The 19,767-nt window shown below is 45.1% G+C and overlaps 1 protein-coding gene across 1 annotated transcript in view; it reads right to left on the reverse strand.

The window, feature by feature from the left end:
* Window positions 1–4,563: 4,563 nt before the first annotated feature.
* LOC8051914 (kinesin-like protein KIF17) overlaps window positions 4,564–19,767 on the reverse strand; it is a 46,097-nt gene continuing 30,893 nt past the window's right edge. The window contains exons 11-15 of the mRNA XM_042289562.1: window positions 17,212–17,321; window positions 15,372–15,633; window positions 13,201–13,298; window positions 8,900–8,975; window positions 4,564–4,996 (exon numbers count right to left, since the gene is read on the reverse strand). Coding sequence (XP_042145496.1) covers window positions 4,659–4,996; window positions 8,900–8,975; window positions 13,201–13,298; window positions 15,372–15,633; window positions 17,212–17,321 — 884 coding nt within the window. The 3' untranslated portion in view covers window positions 4,564–4,658. The remainder of the gene's footprint in view (window positions 4,997–8,899; window positions 8,976–13,200; window positions 13,299–15,371; window positions 15,634–17,211; window positions 17,322–19,767) is intronic.

Below are 19,767 nucleotides of genomic sequence, written 5' to 3' on the forward strand. Positions count from 1 at the left end.
AAATGGGCTGGTGTGCCTTCCAAATCTGGGCTCGACTTGTCTACCGTTAGATGAAAATCATTAAAAATGGTGTTCATGTAATGGTAATGAATGTTTCACAGGATGCGGTTTTTGGGCAGTTGATGTATGTGAATCACCATTCAAGTAGAAAAGGCTGTCGATGAATATTCCTAGATAGCATCACACGTCCGCATTTGCAAAAGAAAAAAAAAAGGCATGTTTTTGAATCAGTCATTTAGGTAATCAGTCATTCTTGTAATGCGTGTAATATTGTTGCAGCATCGGCAAGATTAGAGGAACTACAAGGGGAGGGAGAAAGTTAGACCGGGAGAGCATTCCGAAATGCGCACGTCCCTCGTAAGCGCAGATCGCTATGCCGAAATCTCAAAACTGGCAGCTGTACGAGAAGCTGAGAAATATATTTAAACCTCCGATGAGTTTTTTTTTTTTTCTTAGCTTTTTTTGTGGGGTTTTATCGGCTTTTGCTGACCCAAGAAAACTTGTGATTAGACTGTCACACTGACTCTATTCTTTGCAAGATTTCTTACGTTGTTGGTGTTCTCAACCAGTTTTTATTTCAACCTTCCGATCAACATCACCCTGCCAATATACAACTTTCTACTTGCTTCACATAAAAATTATTATTGGGTCGTTTGGGGAACCACAACGGCCCCTAACATAAACAAACTTCATGTTCTTAAAAATCAAGCAGTTCGGAGTAAAACCGATGTGCCAAATGACGCCTTATTTAAACGCTGCACCTCTTATCTGTCATCGATCTTTATGGTGCACATTATTTCTAAGATAATCAACAAGCAGCAAAAATTTATGTTCGCCAAATTGGCCAGAATGCATAATTAAAACAATATTCAAATTTTATAATGTTCGGAAGAAACGTCAACAAAAATACAAATGTTTGGAAAGTACCCAACAGTAGAAAAAAACGGTGCAAAACCAAATGTTAAAGCATAACCTCCGATCCTTACTAAATTATCAATTAAGAAACAATATAACTTTTAAAACTCTAGCACCAGGGAATAATTGCTTTCTTGCGCGAGTCGATTCTCTGTATTTGCTGAAATACGATCATTTTTAATACGAAGTTGCTACATTTTAAAAACATTAAAAATTTAAAGTAAAAGATCGTAAACGCAGATTATTTACACGATTGTGCCTGCATGTACAACATGTGTCACAGTTGATTAAAGACTATTTTGAAGATTTCACTTTGTGTAGAACACACCTTAAAATATCATCCTACAAACATTCCAACATAATGATTCAATGATATAAATGTCAGACTATAAAGCGTGTCGTTGTCGCCACAGGTTTTAATATTAATTATTAAACAAGCAGAAAAGAAGTGCATTTATACCAGACTATATAAATTGAACTGAAAAATACATCTCAATATTGATTATTCAAAAATCAGAATTAAAATGGGCATACCCGGCTTTCCATCTTTCTCAACAACTACTAGGAAGTAAACTAAATAAAGTAAGAAAGCTAGATACATAGGCATTTTATTTGATCATGCAATTAAAATCTAACACAATTTTTAGATTTGCCGCTATTGCACTGATCAGTAACGCATTAGGTATGTCACGTGTTCGCTCTTCAAACACTGAAATATCACTTCCTTTTTAGATTTACTATTATATATTTAGATAACCTAATCTACTGATAAATGCTAGTCGTGGATGAGCAACATACAAAAATACCGCCACAACATTTGTCCAACTGACACCGCTATCAGCTCAAGGTTTATCACAACATTGAACATTTCAACTAAAGCATCGCAGCCGCAGATTATTTACACTCTTTATTTTCCCGTGAGATTATACTTATGTCGATCGTGCCTGGTTGAACAACATGTGCCAAAGTCATCAAGTTGACTAAAGACTATTCTGAAGATTTCACTTTGTGTAGAACACGGCATCTTAAAATACTGGGGGCTACATTCCAACATTTCTGCGTTTGGAGACCGCTATTTTTTGCAGACGTGACACCGCCTTCTTTGAAGCGTTGGGTGAAGATGCACCTTGGAGACTGCTGTGCAAGCATTCAAGAGAGAATGATATATTGGAAATTACAAAAGGTAGCTAAGGTTTTGTATATAGCTGGTTGGTGGTGACTTTTCAGTCGCTTCGAGTGAATCGGTTATGTCCTGATTCTTTTTTTTTTTCGACGATCATAATAAACGAAATAATACAAATGGTAGTGTCGATCATATAAACGCCACAAGGCGTTTCTGCCTCATCCTATCGTCATTAAAATTGTAATCCAATAAGTATTTCAAATATTTCGCCAAACATGCAAATCTGACTAAACTATATTACACTATTCCTATGTACATGATACTTTATGAGGTTCTTTATATGACCCTAGTTTTACATAAGAAAAGTTATTATCGGGAAGAATGTTTTTGACTGAAATTAAAGTTCTAGATATCAAGTAGAGTTTGTAACACTGCATACAAATGGAGGTTAACGCTTCGCACAACAGTGAAAATGCTTGCTGTATATGTCCCCTATTCACATGATGGAAATGGCTATACATTCGGATAGTAGGGCTGGAGCGAGGTTAGCGCGAAAATCGTTGTACTGACTGATATAAACAGAAAGGTTAAAAGTTAAACTAAAATATATACTAAAAGATTTGAGTACCTTTAATTAAATGTATAATTAAAACATCCCACTATCTCGATATCAACACACTTTCGCTCACAACTGCCTAGCTTTGACCCCTACAAATAAAAATATTTACGCGAACGACAGAAGTTGATTTCTTCTTAAAAATCGGTATTTAACGTTATTAAACTTTATAAGAATAATGCATATGAAGCATGTCCGACTACGGATGATTGGAATTCAATGCAGAGTTCACTCGATGCGAGAACGCGAGATTTGCGATGCGAGAACGCGAGATGCGAGATTTGCGAGAACAAAAGTTTCACGGTGATATATTCATTTGATCATCTGTCGGACCAAGGTGGTTTGGTCTTCTAACTCAGAATTCTGATGAATTTGGGTGGCTTCATAAGTTATTGTAGGCTCTTTCCAGACAAAAGACAGTGTTGAGTGAACGAGCTCCTTCTATACCAAACGCAGGCAATCGAGCCTAGATACGGATTTTAGAAATCGACCGCCCAGTAGACCCTCTTCAAAAGTGGATGTCACATAGTCACCACTGACCAACAATTAGTGGCAGTGCATATTTCGCTTCGTTAGAACGAACAAGCTATTGCCATTTTCACGATCGGATTCCGCTAAAGGTATCGATCCGGGAGAGCGCCATTACACAATATTTCTCCTGCTAACAGACAAAAACAAGCACAGAGGAATGTATATAACGCAAAGCCACTGGTCTAGGAACGCTATGTGGTCCCTCTCGTTGCTTGGAAGTAGGTATTTATCTCATCGATTCAAAACATTATTGCATTTCTATGATGTTAAATAACTTTGAACTTCGGTAAGAAAGCCAAAAACGCCTGAAGTGGAAGGAATGGAAAGAAGGAGGACAGTCCACGTTTCTGTGTTTCATTCTTGATGTAGCTGCCTGGCGGAGCTGCCCTTAGATCCATAATCTGGCCTACAGTATCCATAACATGACGAATTTCTTTGGGTACTTTGTCTAAGACACATGGCATACATAATTTAAATGCTGCTTGACGTGTGCACTGTGCTGCCCGGTGTAGTGTGATTAAGGTGCTCGAACTCCAGTCTTCTGCTAAAAAAAAGCAAGCAACACAAATTTTGTACATAAATCGATTATTCAAAATAACCGAAAACGTGCAACTCTTCTTAATAAACTTTACAATGACTCTTCATATTGTATAACAGATGGCTTAAGGAGGCGAAGACGCAACAATGGCCTACACCTCCTCGATAACGAGCCAGCAGTGCTAGATATTCTACGGCACCTATCGCGGGCCAGCGCAGGACACCTGATGATTGCGAGTGTTGCTTCAGCGTTCGGCTGTGAGTTGTGTCCCTGATGGTGAAACGAAGCATAATAGAGCGAAGCATGGGAAATGTTGCTACGACCTACCCAACTAAAAAAAAAAAAAAAAAAAATGCACTCATACGACCCATATCCCGTAATCCCGTAATACCATATGAACTTATGAATAAGTGAACGCACCGCTAAATTTGAATTTTGGCCGGGGTTGTCCCCCCCCCCCCCCCCCCCCCCCACCACACTTTCCCTGCGAGACTTTACACAAATGGCATTGCTTTCTTTCCCCTGTCCATAATATTTTTTTTTTTAATTTTTCATATTTTAATGTGCATGCGATACACAACACCGACGATACTCTGGTTCATGCGCATGTTAAGTGTTTAAGTGAAGGTAGATTGTCTTGAATCACTTAAAATTCTGAATACCTTTGACAGTAATACCTAATTTTTAGATTTTCTTCGAATGAGTCTTTCGTATGGTAATGTATAATATAAATCCTATAGGGGCATTTTTTTGTTTTCTTTTTAGACGGGTATTCTCTTCATTCATAGCGACTTTTTTGTACGCGGTAAAGACATCACATGCACTTCTGAAAAGGGCCTACATAATCATCAATCACTGCTGAGCTCGTCGACTGCCTTGATCGGTGGCAGACGAGTGAACACCCTGCACTGTCCCGAGTCGGAGCACTCTTGCTGTCAGGCGGGCCAGTCGAGCAGCTCGGCGAACCGTCGCCTGGGAGGCTCCGTCCTTCCCGTAGACAAATGAAGAGTCTCCAAACGCAGGGGGCTCGAGCTCTGGGGCCCTTCGTCCAGGTTCAGAGACTCGAGCCTGAGGGGTTTTCTGTTGAGAGCTTCCGAGCTCAGGGAGAGGTTCGCAAACTTGCCCGTGCTCGTCGTGGGCAGGGATCGGCTGGTGCGGATGTCTGTCGGGAGGTTGACGCCGTTGGCGAGCCTGTTAGAGATCTGCTTGGCCTTCAGCAGGCTGGAGAAGGAGCTGCTCGTTGAGGCGGGCGAAAACCGATCCGGGATTTCGTCTGTGCGAGAGATAGGCGGCATTATTAAAGCGTTTACGCCCTGTGTGTACTCAACCGGGCGTTGTGCGTTTTATCAGCATTTCCTTGGACTTCGGTATGATCGTTACATTAGACGGATAGCTTTTTTATGAGTATATCCGTCTTTTAAACATCTCTGGTCTTTTGCCCCTTTCAGATAGACGGTTCTCGATTTGATGTTTCTCTGTAAGGTACTAAAGTAGTCATTGGAAGCTTTAAGTAGTTTGGACAGGAACGGTTTGACGCCGAACGATTCGCCGACGCCAATACGCATGCGTGCGCGAATCGTTCGGGACTTTGAGAAAATGGAGGCTTAGTGAATCGTTTCGAGGCTATCGATTCGTCCCCGAAGGTGCTGGGGGAAGGTTCAGCAGAATAGTTATGATTTGCGGCATTTGACTTGAGTCAACGAAGACTCAAAACCTTTCAAAATGGCGGATGGAGCACGACAAGCTAGCTTGGGTTGGGCGAGCGCTGCAAGTCGCATCTCAATGCGGTTCAAAGATTCAGCTGCGGTTTCGTTTTAAAACGATTTGCCGGCGTCCTCGGCAAGTTTACAAACTTCCTAAGGACTGAGTGTAGATGCTGTCGCGTTTGTCGCGAACGCGACAGCGGTTCAGTCACTACGCGGTTTGTTGAACATTTCTATTTGAAAATAACACCGACTTAAGTACAACATGACAGTGTACGCAAAGAACACCATCGAGCTCGCAAGTCCGTATGTTATTATACTAATCTCCAAGCATTGGCATGTGGTTGTCGGAGTAGATGTTTGACGGTGTTGGACGTTAGTTTTCAGTGCTCTTGAGGGGAAGCACCCCATTTTAATTTCAGTTTGTACGATGCCGGCCGCCAGTGGTTTCTTGTATAAATTAAAGCACCACAACAGCAAACTAGGTAATGACCTTCAAAGATATATTCAAAAGATTAGTTATCAGTAGGCACCATTTTCAAGATCAGTAGACTCTCAGGTAGATAAAGGTTTCTCAAAGATTTGCCGCTGTGCGACCCGCGTCGGCCATGTCTACGCTCGCACCGCCCTTCTTTTGTCGTCGTTCCAAGCCCGCTTGCGTGCCTAGTTTCCCTTTCTTCCGCTCTCCCGGGGTGGCGGTCCCGTCGCGCGTGTCTAGTTTCCTCCGACTCTTTGGGGCGGGTCTATGTCGTATATATATATTAGTGGTTTTTTAGCCAGCGTTGGACTGGTCCACATCAGAGCCTTTTATACTGGGATCTGGCCAGAAGGCATCCAGTATAAAAGGCTCTGGTCCACATAACCTGTACCTTCGGAGCATCATGACGTGAAAGAGAGCATAGCACATTTGGGTTGTGATTTTTGTAACCATTGGACTGGCTCTTTTTACTTTACCCACCCGAGGCGTGTCATAGATTCGAGTGCCAGATCATCCTTCGGCTTGGACGCGCGCCCATTCAGGCGGAAGGCGAGTTTGAGCACTTGCGTCCAATCTTCACACTGCTGACGGAGCATTCGCGCCTAAGTTAACGTAGAAAATCTCAACTCTACGATATTGGTATTACTATGTGATAGTTTTACATTGCGGCCCGTTTATTTCGCCTCACTGCTCAGCTATCTAAGAACAGGTAGATTTCAATTTATCGTTTTATTTTTGTTCTTAGAACAGAAGACTCATGTCACCTTCTCATCGTGTCCTGCGTATCGACATGTCAAAGTTTTTGTTTTGGGAATGTCCATAGACGTGCCTCAAAACCCGATGGTTTTCTCCAAAATTTTAGAAACCCGTAAAAAAAAAAAAATGCTACAAAAGAGTAATCTCGCAAGCCCAAGAATGACATCCTTTCGGAAGGTATGCGGAGAACAAGTCGTCTGCTTTTTGTGCAGGGGGTTGCGGTGACGTCAGAAAGACGCCGAGTTCTGATTGGCTTTGATTGGAAGGATAGTGGGTAGACCTCAGTGCTATAGATGCGTTAGGGTCTGCCCAATACTTTTTGTTCTATCGTCCAATTAGAGCTTAGCGTTCTGAAACCAGCAGCCACCGTTCCAGAAGCAGACGAACTTGCGCTCCGCCTAACCGGTAAACTTTCTTATACAATATTCTCGTGACAGCGGGGAATATACATTAATTTGTGCTTCCTTTGTACCAGAACGGAATATTTTATAAGGAAAAACTTGGAGCAATCCGAGTGTTCCACTCGAAGATAAAATAAACTTGGGCTGTTCCACTCAAATTCACATAAGTATGCCTAGACTTCAGAGTGCCTCCAAACTTCTCCACCGGGGTCACGTGGTTTGTGTGCCGCGTTTGAAATGCGAGCTGCGAGGAGGCGACGAGAGCGTCGATCGTCTGCAAGCGACTTTGCCTTTCCGGACGCTTTCCTCCTCAGCACGCTACAACGCAGCGCATGCGCGCTTATGACCAATCTGGGCAGGAGGCGTCCACCATTAAATTGCAAACGCTTTCTATTATTTCATTCGCTCCCTCTTTGAAATCTAGGCACACTAATCGACATCGCTGAAGCAGCTGCGCTGCTCGGATACAGGTACAGCAGCCGCTGTTAAGCCGCGGTCATACCGCTCAATCGTCGTATACAGAAGACAGTCTCAAGAAACTAGGGAGTTTGAGGGAACCGTTTTCGCACACGCGATACGGTACGATAGGCCCTCCGGTACGATCTGCGCATCCGCCAGCGCAGAAGACTCTCACACGCGCAGTTCGTACCGTTCGGGTGTGCAAAGACGGTTCTCTAAAACTCTCTTCTGTCAGGCGTGTTCCTTCCTTGTACGACGGTCATTGGTCTGCAGACATGTTCGAAGCTTGCACATATATGACGCAAACATCCCTCGAACATGTTCGAGGCGTGTCCGCAGGTAATTAGGGAGTTTTGGAGAACCGTTTTCGCACGTCCGATACAGTACGCCGGGCCCTCCGGTACGGTCTGCGCATGTGCTACTGCAGAAGACTCGCACACGCGCAGTTCGTACCGGACGGCCCATCGTGCTCGGATGCGCAAAAACGGTTCCCTAAAACTCCCTACTGTCTGCAGCAAACACCGTGTCTTTTGTTTGATGAAGGAGCAGTGCGCCCCTGCGGTTTTTGAGTTACTGAGCGGTGAAAAGAACCTATGCGGAGAGCAAGTCGTCTGCTTCTTGCGCAGGACTTGCGGTGACGTCAGAAAGGCGCCGAGCTCTGATTGACTCTGATTGAAAGGCTAGTGGGTAGACTTCGATGCTAGATGCCTTAAAGTCTACTCACTTTTTTTTTTATTCAGTCAATACGAGTTTGGCGTTCTGACATCATCGCAACCCCTGTGCAAGAAGCAGACCAACTTGCGCCCCGCATTGCTTTCTGTGTTTTGAGCGACACAGGCCAAGCAGCGTTATGGAGTTACCGAGTGTTCTACGGGGATTACTTCCCTATTACCGTATTTGCTCGAGTAACAGCCGCACTTCTTGGAACAAACGCCTGTGGGTCTGCTTTTCCGCAAAGCGCAATAATAGACTGAATCACCGCTATCGGCAGGAGAGAAACAAATTGAAGCGATTTACGGGACAGAGATAACGCCTTCGCGCAAAATTGCTATCTGCTGTAACCGATTTTTTACGGAGAATCGTGTTCTCGACCTTAAAATTCGCTTCGTTTTTTTTCGTGTCTTTTTTTTTGTGTGATGCAAAACGCGATGATTGGTTGTGTGTGTGCTCTGTGGGAAAGTATAGACGCAAAGGCCTCGTTTATAGGAAGTGCAGTTATTACTCGAGCAATTAAGGTAATACTCCATTTGAAAAACAGCGCGAAAGACACACGGACAAGAAGGAGAGACACAGGACGAGGCGCTGAAGTCGCTAAAGGTAATACCTTTAGCGACTTCAGAAATCTACCGAGAGCATCTGGGTCAGAGCCGTCTACTTACTGAGCAGCTCTTCTTGTCTGTTTGTTTTCTTGAATATATGGTTGACGAAGTCTTCCTTTCTACTCTTTCCTGGTCCCTGCGAGTGAAATGAAAAAAAAAAAAAAAAAAAGGAGAGAATGCCATTTTGTCATTTTTCGGTAGAATGGGGAATTGTAGTAGGCCGTTTCCGCAGCCCGCTAAGCACCCGGATAGCGCTCCGTAATCCGCCACAAGACCTTGAACTATGCAGACAAGGCTGGCGGCGCGCATGCGCAGCTGCGGCCTTTTCTTTACGGATACCGTAACGGAGGAGAAAAACGGTCTACTACAATTCCCTAATAACTATCGTTAGTTATTCCGTGTTCTTATCAGCTAGCGCTGCGATTTTATTGACTGGGGAGGGATAATAAGATACTCGGCACGGCCGTGCGAATCTTAAGTTGTCAGTGACTACAACTATAAAAGAATCCAGTGCATCCACTTTCCCGCACAGCACTCGGGAAGAGCCAATCGCTGCAATCTAGGGAGGAAGCTCGGCGAACGAATCATGACGAGGCCGATTTCTGGTTGCAATGATTAGTGGGTAGGCCTAATACTAGCTGCCTTTGTCTCCACTGCACTCGTCGAACAAGTTCGAATGCAAAACGCCGAACGCCGGCGTTCTGCCTTCTTACGCGGTCAAACAGTTGAAAACCAAGGCACCTAGCTTCGCATCTACCCTCTAATCATTCGAACCAGAACTTGGCGTCCCGACGTCAACGCGCGCTCTCGTCTCCTCCTCTCCCTCACTTTCTGCCCGCATAAAAAGAGTCTGCACTGTGACACTAGCACGACGTTTCAAGCGCACTTACGTCGTACTTTATGTCACGGCGCAGGCCGTTTGTTTATAGACCGACACGTTGTTTACAAACAAGCCCTCGTTTGCCCACTCCAGGCGTGGGCACTGCGCATGCCCCGAAACCGAAATCGCGTGAAGTGAATCGTCTGCGATTGCGCAGTGCCCTCGACAGCGCCACCGCAGCTGCGTGACGTCACGGCCGCGTGTTGGAGTTTGCGTGGCGCCCCCTTACGGCGAACCGGGGTGACGAACTGGCGAGGACAGAATTTTTCCCTGACTCGCCCCGTTCGCCCTGTGGAGGCTGTGACGACGTCAGCTGTCGGCGCGCTCGTTTCTATTTTTTTTTTTTTGTGCGGGTTTTTTGTAGGAAGTGTAAATTTTCATGTGTGGCTTTATTGAGGTATGGCCTGTAGCTGCAGGCGAAACTTCAAGCAGCATTTCAGGCATGGTTGAAAGGGCAGGCAATGCATGAATCGCAGCTGGTATAGGAAAATAAAGAAATATGACAAAAATTGCTGGGGCATTACTATAGATTTACGTCTCACACAATCAATGCTGCTGATGGTCTGAACGAATTGGCAGGTTATGTATGCTATTTTCTTTGTATCTCTGTTTTTAAGCGAAAAAGCCGATGCAGAAAAGCTGCATGCTGCTCAAGCAACATGATAAATACAATCTGGGTCATGGAGATAGAATCACAAGTGAGACAGCCTAAGTACAGGGGCGAAGTAAGGAAAGAAGGAGCATTTATTTATATATATTGCTTGCATTTGACCTTTGCTGGATTCGGATAGTATTTCAACGGACTCCACTGGTGGTATCTGTGGACTTGTTAATAATATATCTCGGGTAATGTACAAGAAACGTAAGCTAAGGTGTCTAGCCTGTTATTAGTGCCTTGGGCTCTAAAATTGCGATTTTAGCTAAATCAAATTGTCCTGAACCTAAAATACCTGAAGCTTTTCTCACGCAAGCCGTCATTCTTCACATGTAATACCTAAAGCTTTTCTCACGCAAACTGTTCCCCGTCACATGTTCCACATTTCTTGTGCTACTAGCGCAGCATCTACCATTGGACAGCCGTTCGAACCCTTGCTGTTCATCCTGTTTTCCTCTGTTTTCAGAGAGTCCAGCTGCAGGGAATTTGGAGGCCGAGGAAGCTTTTGGCGACCTGCAGCAGTGTCTCTTAATTAGAAATGAAAATTTAAACTAAACGGTGTATTTTCCCAATACACAAGGCTGGACTAAAAAAAGAATGTCAGGAAGAACTATATAAACATTCCAAATTACGGTATTATTGCTGTGCATATTTGTGGCAGTTGCAGAGTGGCGCATGCAGAGTGGCAGCGCAGAGTCGGGGTCGCGAGCTAATTTGCCGACCGCCCAAAGGCCTTTGATATAAATGCCATTTGAAATGCCTGCAAAGCGGGATGTAGTATTCCCTAGGGTGCCTCAATGTCCTGTTTAGGGTGATGCCACCCTTTGTAGTACCCGATGCCGACAGCACGCGCTCACGGGGAAAATACAAAGAAATCGACGAAAACAAAATGTCGCCGTAGCACAGTCAGCGCCACGAGCGCGTGCAGGGACACGTTCTTTCACGCGCTTCTGAACAAAAAATAAAAGTGTGAGACAAAATGGCCAGATGTCTCCACCCTAAGCAAAGCGGACATGAAGGCACCTATAGTATTCTCGAGTTAAGGCTTGAGCGAGTTAGTACAAAGTTCGGAATTAAAAACAGCACGAAAAGACGAGGACCAGACGTCTGTGTTACTTCTTTGTCTGGTCCTTGTTTTTTTGCGCTGTTTTTAATTCCGGTGTAGTATTTTCTTAAATCATGAACATGCAAGTAACAGAATTCCAGCGCCTGAAACACGCCGTCGCTTCACCGGCCCCTTACACGATTGCCTTATGCCGTTTGGACCGACAGGGAAATTTCAGCGATTTGTAACTCAATTTTAAGGAAAAAAGTGACAAGCACGCTTAGAAAAGGTACGGAAGCACGTCAACATCGACCTACACCCAGCGTCTTGTACACCGGGTAAACGAGGTCCCGCTCCTTGGAGTGCTTGCGGCACGCAACGGCCAAACCCGGGCAGGGAAGCGAGCCGGATGCGAGATCGCGAAGCGGAGTCCTTCCCCTGATGTCACGGTGCGCCCCACCCAATCAGAGCGCGGTGAACGCAGCGACGCTTGTGTTCGCTCTCGGGGCTAATACGTACGATTTTTTAAGCTCGTCAGTTACCGCGCTCTCTCCGTACGTTGCCGCGATTGGTTCTCCCAAGTGCTGTGCGGGAAAGTAGTCGACGCCTCTTTTTAGGGTGTCTATATTGACTGCAGTTCCTTCTGTTAGCCCGACACTCGCGTTTTTTTTTTAAATACCCGATATAAAACCACATCGTGATCTCAACGAGCCGCTTCTACGCTTTATGGTATCATAATTTGCAACATAAATAAAGGGCGAAACACTTTCACCGTTTTATCGTTGCCGGCACTTTTACGTCGGCATTAAAAAAAAAAAATGGCATAGAATAAATAGATCAATCATGTTTGTCTAATTGGTACAGCCGAAATCGCGCTTGATTCCCTCTTTGTCAATAAATAACGAAAAAAAAAAAAAAGATAGCAGCAAATTTTGTGGCACGAAATGGCGCCTTTGAATTAACCGTCCGGAGCTGCTCGCCACCGTTTGTTTCATAAAACATGCACCGTCACGCTGCCCGTGCCTAAACAAAAAGAGTTTGAAGGTTTTCGTACATCCGATACGGTACGATGGCCCTCCGGTACGAACTGCGCATGCGCCACCACAGAAGACCCCCATTTGCGCAGTGCGTACCGTATCGGATGGGCAAAAACGGTTCCCTCAAACTCCCTAATGTCGCTACTAAAATAAACACTGAGTGCGTTTTTTTTATATATACTCCGTTTTACTTGAAGTTTGTACGAAGTCAACGCTATATTCCAATGGAGCTGATCAAGAGGCGCCGAAATTGTTTTATCCTCATGGCACTCGTGGTCTTGGCGCGTCTGCCAGCAGCGAGGTTAAACCAACCGCGCGCAGATAAAAGCGCAGGGTTTCGACGGATTAAGTGTGCTTGATTGGTTGCAGCGGGTGACCGCAAACGCACAAAGACAACAGCGCCATGACATGCACATTTTATGTTTCTTGATTGGCTCCATTCGGATCCTAAACGGAGCGCCCGCGTTCGTCTGGTTCTTTCTCAGGGGCTGCGGTGACCTCAGAAAGACGCCGAGCTACGATTGGCTCCAACTGAAGAATAGTGGGTAGACCTCGAGGTTGCTTTCTCTGAGGTCTACCCACTATCCTTAAGTCGGAGCCAATCGGAGCTCGGCGTCTTTCTGACGTCACCGCAACCTTCGAGAAAGAAGCAGACGAACTTGTTCTCCGTATAGCGACGGCCGCGGTCGGACTTAATATTCTGAAACGAAGTATGAGGACCGTCGTGTGCGTAGCCGGTCGTACCTCTCGGCCGTTTTCATCGGAGGTCGCTTCGAAATAATTTGTCACGATGGTGGGCATTTCTCCGCCGTTCTGCAACACCCGCCCGCCGGGATGTACACCTGTGGAATGCATAAAAAAAAATTAAAAACAATTGGTAAACACTTACGCAACCCGTAAGGTGCAGCACAGCGACAGTTGACGTGTGATGTCGGAGCCGCTAAGGTGTCATTTCGGAGCAGATGGACTGAATGAACGGTAACGGTGCCAGTGTGCGCCACAAAGTCCGCATGGGCCGTGTCGTATTAAACCGAGTAACACACCGGACCAAAAGTCCACAGCGTTTTGGAACCAATGATGCTGTATTAAGTAAAGAGCATTTCGTGAACGTGCTAAACAATTTTATTGGACATAAACTATGACTGCCTCGTGGTAATTAAAGAACACTTCGAAAATCACGTGCCCAAGTTTGAAATTTAGGAAACTACGAAACTGCGTGAACATACATGAACCGTTCCCTGTCGTTGGTGTGGCTGCCTGACCGTCTTACGCAATGTTATGGGACGCAAATTAATACCGCCTTGTGGTCACTGACGAACGCTTCCAAAATCAAGCACTCAAGTTCCAAGCGTTGTAGGTCCACCTTATTTCACGCCCGTGGTTTTGCCGGCTTAACACCCACGTAATTTTTGTTCGTTTTATCGCCCTGAGAACCTCTCTAGCGTAATTAGCGAAAACGCTTTGTTTTTATTGTTTGCATTATCAGCAGTCTCGTGTCTATGTTCATATGTTCCGCCATGGTGTCAAGTGACGTCACTGTGTCATTATGTCACGGTGTCACCTGACGTCATTTAGTCGCGTGGCGTCACTGTGCGACGTGGCTTGATATCAGAATTTCATATCATGGCATCAGCTGACGCCATGTAACAGGTGAAGTGAAGAGCGGCGTGATGTCAGAGTCGTCTCCAGCGGTGTGACGTCAATGTAGAATCTTTTGGCGGAGTGCCGAAAACGGACCGCGTCGATATGAAACGCGGTCGACGTCGCGCAACCCGCGAAGTTCCTCACTAACAGCTATCGCTGTAATATCGCTGTAAAAATAAAATTAGCTAGTCGTCCATTCTAAAGTCACTTGATACTCTCTTTTACGAGCAGTATACCAACTATAAAGACGCATGACGAAGCACATTCGGCGAGAATAAAATGGCGTCTTTCGATTAATTCTTCTGCTGCGATCTGTTCCAAGCGGATGTATTTTATAAAGCACATCCGCTTTATAAAACCGCACCGTCACGCAGTCGGAGTTTCCGAAAATAACGATATTTGTTAGAAGCGCGAAACGCAGATTTTATTTACGGGTTTTTTATGGTGACATTATTCTTGCAAAGTGATTGGGACCAAACTGTTATAAGTTCTTGAAATGCTCCATGGCAATTGTCAATATGTTTGAGACGTTGATCAGCTCTCTATATAAATCCTAAAACGCTTGCATAGATGTTTTTAGTATACACGGTGTCCTCGAAAATAATTCGAAGATTTTTATCACTTCTAAGCGAAACTAAGAGTCACCGAACGCTCACTGTTTGCCCAAATGTATATGCTAGCGGTCCGAACCGGATGCCAAAGTTCGAGAGTTTGCCACAATTTGGTTAAAAAAGTATAACCGATTTTGTTTTACATGTTCAATGGGGAAATTGCGGCCGCTGAGGCCGACGAATACATGGAGCCGAATGGCATCTACAACCGGGAACGAACCCAATTTTCCCATTGAAATTTTTAGAAAATCACACAACTTTCGAACCAGATATTGGCAAGATCTGGGCTTTTGGCACCTGGTCTAAACTGTTAACTTTATATTTCTGCGGAGGCTGAGCATTCGGCGATGCATACTTAATTTTTGCAAAAAAAAAAAAAAGGAAAAAAAACATTTAGCATTTATTTTTGGGCACACTGTACATGCTACGTACACGTTAGTGCTCCGAAATCATGGCACTTCTGTTTCGTGATGTCTGGGTTTTCGAACTAAATGATCGCGTCACTTGCTAGGAACCACAAGAGTTTCCGCTGAGTCTTCCAGATAGTGGGCACACATTATTTGTTCTACGCGTCTGCCGTAACATATGTTTTCTCACAAGGTCTCCTGAATACTGAATGAGTTTCTTCCCCTAAAACGTGCATGAAAACCAAGACCCGACCTGTGGGAGGCAGCTTGGTCCTCTGGATGCTGAGCTCCGGTAGCCTCCATTTTTGGGCATCCTGGTCCCAGACGCTTTGGGCCTTGACGAGTTCCAGATTGGCGTAATTGGAGTCCCTCCTGATGCACGGCTGCACCTTCTCGAGGATCTGACCCAGCAGCCTCAGCTGCTGGTCCTGCCGCCTTATTGTTTCCAGGTAGTCGGTGCGGTCGGCCTCGAACTCCGTCTGCAAGTCCCTGACTTCTTGCTCCAGGGCCTGAATCTGTTGGGTAGATAAATATTTGTTTTGAAAAATAAAAAGATAAGCCGGAGTTTATTCTCTGTCTGGACTCTGTAGGGGAATGTAGAGGGGAGCGCAAGCGTTGAATAATGTGCACTAATATATCCGCGAGTTGAGCATGAACTGCAGCCAGATTGAAGATGGAGCATCAATTCTACGTCAAACTCTGAAAATGTGAAACAGGGACCTTGAAATCAGTCGGCAGGCTTATAGGGCGTAAAAGAAATGAGTCGTGTCAAGTGTTTTTGGGGTCGCTCAGGCTTTTCTAATGGCTGAACATCTCTGGAAGACGAAGAGAGGTCGGGGAAGGTCGTTCAACTTCTTTTCGACTTCCAATGTTATTCTGCTATTCTTGAAGCGTGGGTGAAACTGAAAATCCCTAGCACGGCTCCTTGCTTTTTTGACATAAGCCTGTCGATTCATTTCAATGTACCTCTTTAGGATTTGCCGAGTGTTACGCAGAATTAATGTTCGCTCTTCGCTCTTGTAGCAATTCACGCTGAAATCACCAATGCGTTTTTGCACGTGGTCATAGTAACAGGCGTAGCGCAGCTCCAAATTTCCACAGAATGACACCCTTTGGCATAATGACACATGGTCCCTGCCTTGAACAGCTGCGCGTGCATAACCGTGCTGCCCTCTATTTTCACGCTACAATACCAGTCTCGCAACTTTTCGGTTGCACTTTCTACATGCACCTAAAGTTGACCTTCAGGATCTTCGACCTATTTTTTTAGTTCATTAAAGATGTGCTTTAATCCTCTAATTACTGTTTCTTGGGCCGGGGCTTTTGCCGTAGTAAAAGTGGTGGGTCCAGCTGTTGAAGCGCTCTTTTCATTTGTTTTTGTTGAGTCTGATATTTAATGCATACGCATAACAAATGTTCAACATCTTCCTTGATTTATTGCAGTTTGAATTATCAGTCCCGCCAAGAAGAAAATTGTAGCTGTTCACTCTGAGTCGCAGTCTATGGTACAATGTATTTAGCTTTCTGAAAAGACTACCCGGTAGACGTGTAAACAGGTGGCCAAATAACGCGAACATTTTGCCGATCTGCAATCTTTTTAAACTACTCAAATGTACGGCTCATGTTGACACGAATAAAAAGGGTAGACTAATGTAAATCTCAAATTCAGTGCTTAATCAGGCGTTGTCGTGGCTGTAACTTAAAAGAAAGGGAATTGTTTATTCTGCATAAAGGTTTACAGTCGAAGGGGTGGAATACGTTTTTTTTTTTTTGCAATAAACTTTTATGAAATAGTAATACATGTCCCCACAACGGCACCAAGCTTCTGCAAGACTGTTTCTTGATTTCCACAACACGTGGACCAACACATGAAAAGCCTCTGAACTTTCACCCTTTTTTGTGGGTATTTATGTACATATTCAAGCTGCTCTCCCCTCATTCAGCAATGTTGAGAGAATTTATGTTTTCGGGTCTTCGGCACGGGCCTTCGCGCAACGCGCTGCTGTGCTGCCGCGCACTATCTGAAATGTTTTGCAGAATACAGCTACTGCGATTGTTTTTCATGTGATGCAGCGCTTTGTTCTGCGCTTTACCTTTTTCTTTGCCTTCTTGACCAGCGAAGACTTTATCTTGAGCTCGGCGTTGATGTCTTCGTAGTCAGGAAGCAGCGTCCGGTCCTCATCATCGACCTTGGCTAGGGCTTCTGGAACACACAGTAAAAAAGTCACTTTCTCAGCAGCTATCGACCAGTATAGGCTCGATTTTCTATTATGTCAACGATGCAGCAAATGCTATGAGTGCTAGCCTATGGGCGTCCTGCGTCTGCTAGGAGCTGCTACCGATCGCCCAGCGAACAGCGCCGCGCGCGGAAACTTTTGAGTCAGCCTAGGGAGAACGGTAGAGCTCCACCACTGCTCCCGCTGCTCCCGCTGCTCCTGCGCTTCCGCCAATGTGGTAGCCCAAGCAGGCATGTCGACCTTGCAATGCCCACCGCTGTACCACTGCAGTCGAACTGCGACTGCCGAGGTCGCTTCCCGATGGGTACGCGCGACGCGGCCGCAAGAGGCGCGCGTATCGCCCAATGAACTAAATCTGCAGGGTGCCCATAGAATTGCACGCAGCTCGCAAAACATATACGTAACACAAAAAGTCTGTCTTATCTGGTGGAAGCGCTTATCCTGGCGGCAGCCGAAAGATGAATTCATAACGCAGCGTGCGATGAAACAAAAAGACCAATGGCGCGCAAAAAAAAAACAACAACAACAAAAAACGAAGACAAATGAGCAAAAGTGTACACAGGACAAGCGCTGTGTGTGCACTTATTTTTCTTTGTCCCTGTTTTCTTTATTTTCTTTTTTTCGCGCGCTGTTTGTTTTGTTTTTGGTATGAACCAACTATGGGCACCCTGCAGTGGCCGATACACGCGCCTCTCGCGGCGGCGTCGCGAAAGAATACCCCCCCCCCCCCCCCCCCCCCCCGCGTAAGACGGTGCATAAGTGACTGCCGAAACCATCAATTAGATTGTTCATTCCCTTGAAGCGTAAAAGACCTACTGTTCGAGCCGCGCCAGGCGTCCGCGGCGAAATTCGGGGTTTGTGGCAAATTCGCGGCAACCAGCATTTGTGCCTGGGTAGACTTTGTTGCGACGCAGGTTGTGGGCGCAGTATTCTGCACTCACAGTGCTTACGTGAGTATTAGCTAGTCAGTCATGTCTCCTAAAACCTCTTTCTTTCCTTCTCCCTTTCATCTACCAATCCTCTTCCCCAACTCAGAGTATCCAGAGGCAGACCGGTTAACCTCCTTGTTTTCTCCTCCTGCTCTTTTCTTCTTCTGCGCCGCGTACTTTCGATATGTTGCGAATTTGCGACAACCGGAAATAATTACATTTTATTTTTCTAGGCTATTCTTTTTTTATGAATTTCCCATAATTCTTCAATTTGAGCATCTCTGAAAAACAATGTAACCATTTAATTTCAGCCGAACAACTGCAGAAGGTTACTGCGGACAATTTCAAACGAATTATGCGCGGCAATAGTGCAATATTAATTCACACCAATTATAACCTCAAACATGTGTACGTTTCGATGCTAGACCTGACATAGGGTGTCCCCCCAAAATATTTACAGCGCTTTTTTCTTCGCAAAAATAAACTACGCCTCGCCCAACGCTCATTCTCCGTCGAAATGCAGCGCTTGAGGCCCGAACCAGGTGCCAATATCTTGTTCAAAAGTTATAAGTGACTTTTCTGAATATTTCATTGGAAAAATGGAGGGCCGATGAAGCTCTCGAGTGCATGGGGCTCTACGGCTACAGAAACCGAAAACAAGCGAAAATGAGCCCCATATTTTCCCGTGGAATGTTTTTTTTAGAAAATCACCTACAACTTTTGAATTAGATATTGGTTCGTGCTGAAACTGACATCTGGGTAGGACCTCTAGCGCTATCTTAAGGTGGAGAACGAGCGTTCGGCCATGCGTAGTTTATTTTGGCGATAAAACAAGCCCTGTAATTTTTGATTTTTTCTTGAGGGGGGGGGGGATTTGATGCAAATTTTTTGCATCGAGTCCCTTATGCAAAATATTCGATGCTCTAAATGTTTGCCCAGTATAGTGAAGAATCGTAATACTACCGAGGATTGTAACAGTGTGTTGCATAGGGCCCGCCTCAATTCAACTTGTATTTGTTGCATAAAAGTTTTTCGTTCTCCAGAAAATGTAATCAAGTCCATGCAAATTCTTTGCGAATACACGAAAGGATAAAACATCGAGGACGGGGACGGAAGCAAAACTTCCTTCATGTATTCGTAGCTATACACCAACACGCTCGTTTTCAATTTTCAAAGTCTTTGTTGCGTTGTTATCACTCTCTCTAGGACTCGCCGTCATAGAACTTCCAGTGGCAAAGCCAGGAGGAGGGGGCAAAGGCCTCAGCCTCCCCCTTCCCCTTTCTGAAATGTAGCTTATGCATCGTGCGGTAAACATGACGCGGCACAGGCGCTTAATGACCGACGTTTTCCCCTTTCTTGAACGCCATCTCTTTCTCTCTCTTTCACCTTAAAGGCCGACCTAGAGAATCGTCTTCTGCCGGGAAGAAAACCGGTTTCCGGCTTCCTTCTCTCCATTCCTCCTCGCACTCTTGTCTCCTCTCTC

This window comes from Ixodes scapularis, unplaced genomic scaffold, assembly GCF_016920785.2.
Source record: "Ixodes scapularis isolate PalLabHiFi unplaced genomic scaffold, ASM1692078v2 PGA_scaffold12__126_contigs__length_90152505, whole genome shotgun sequence".
Classification (NCBI taxonomy): Eukaryota; Metazoa; Arthropoda; class Arachnida; order Ixodida; family Ixodidae; genus Ixodes; species Ixodes scapularis.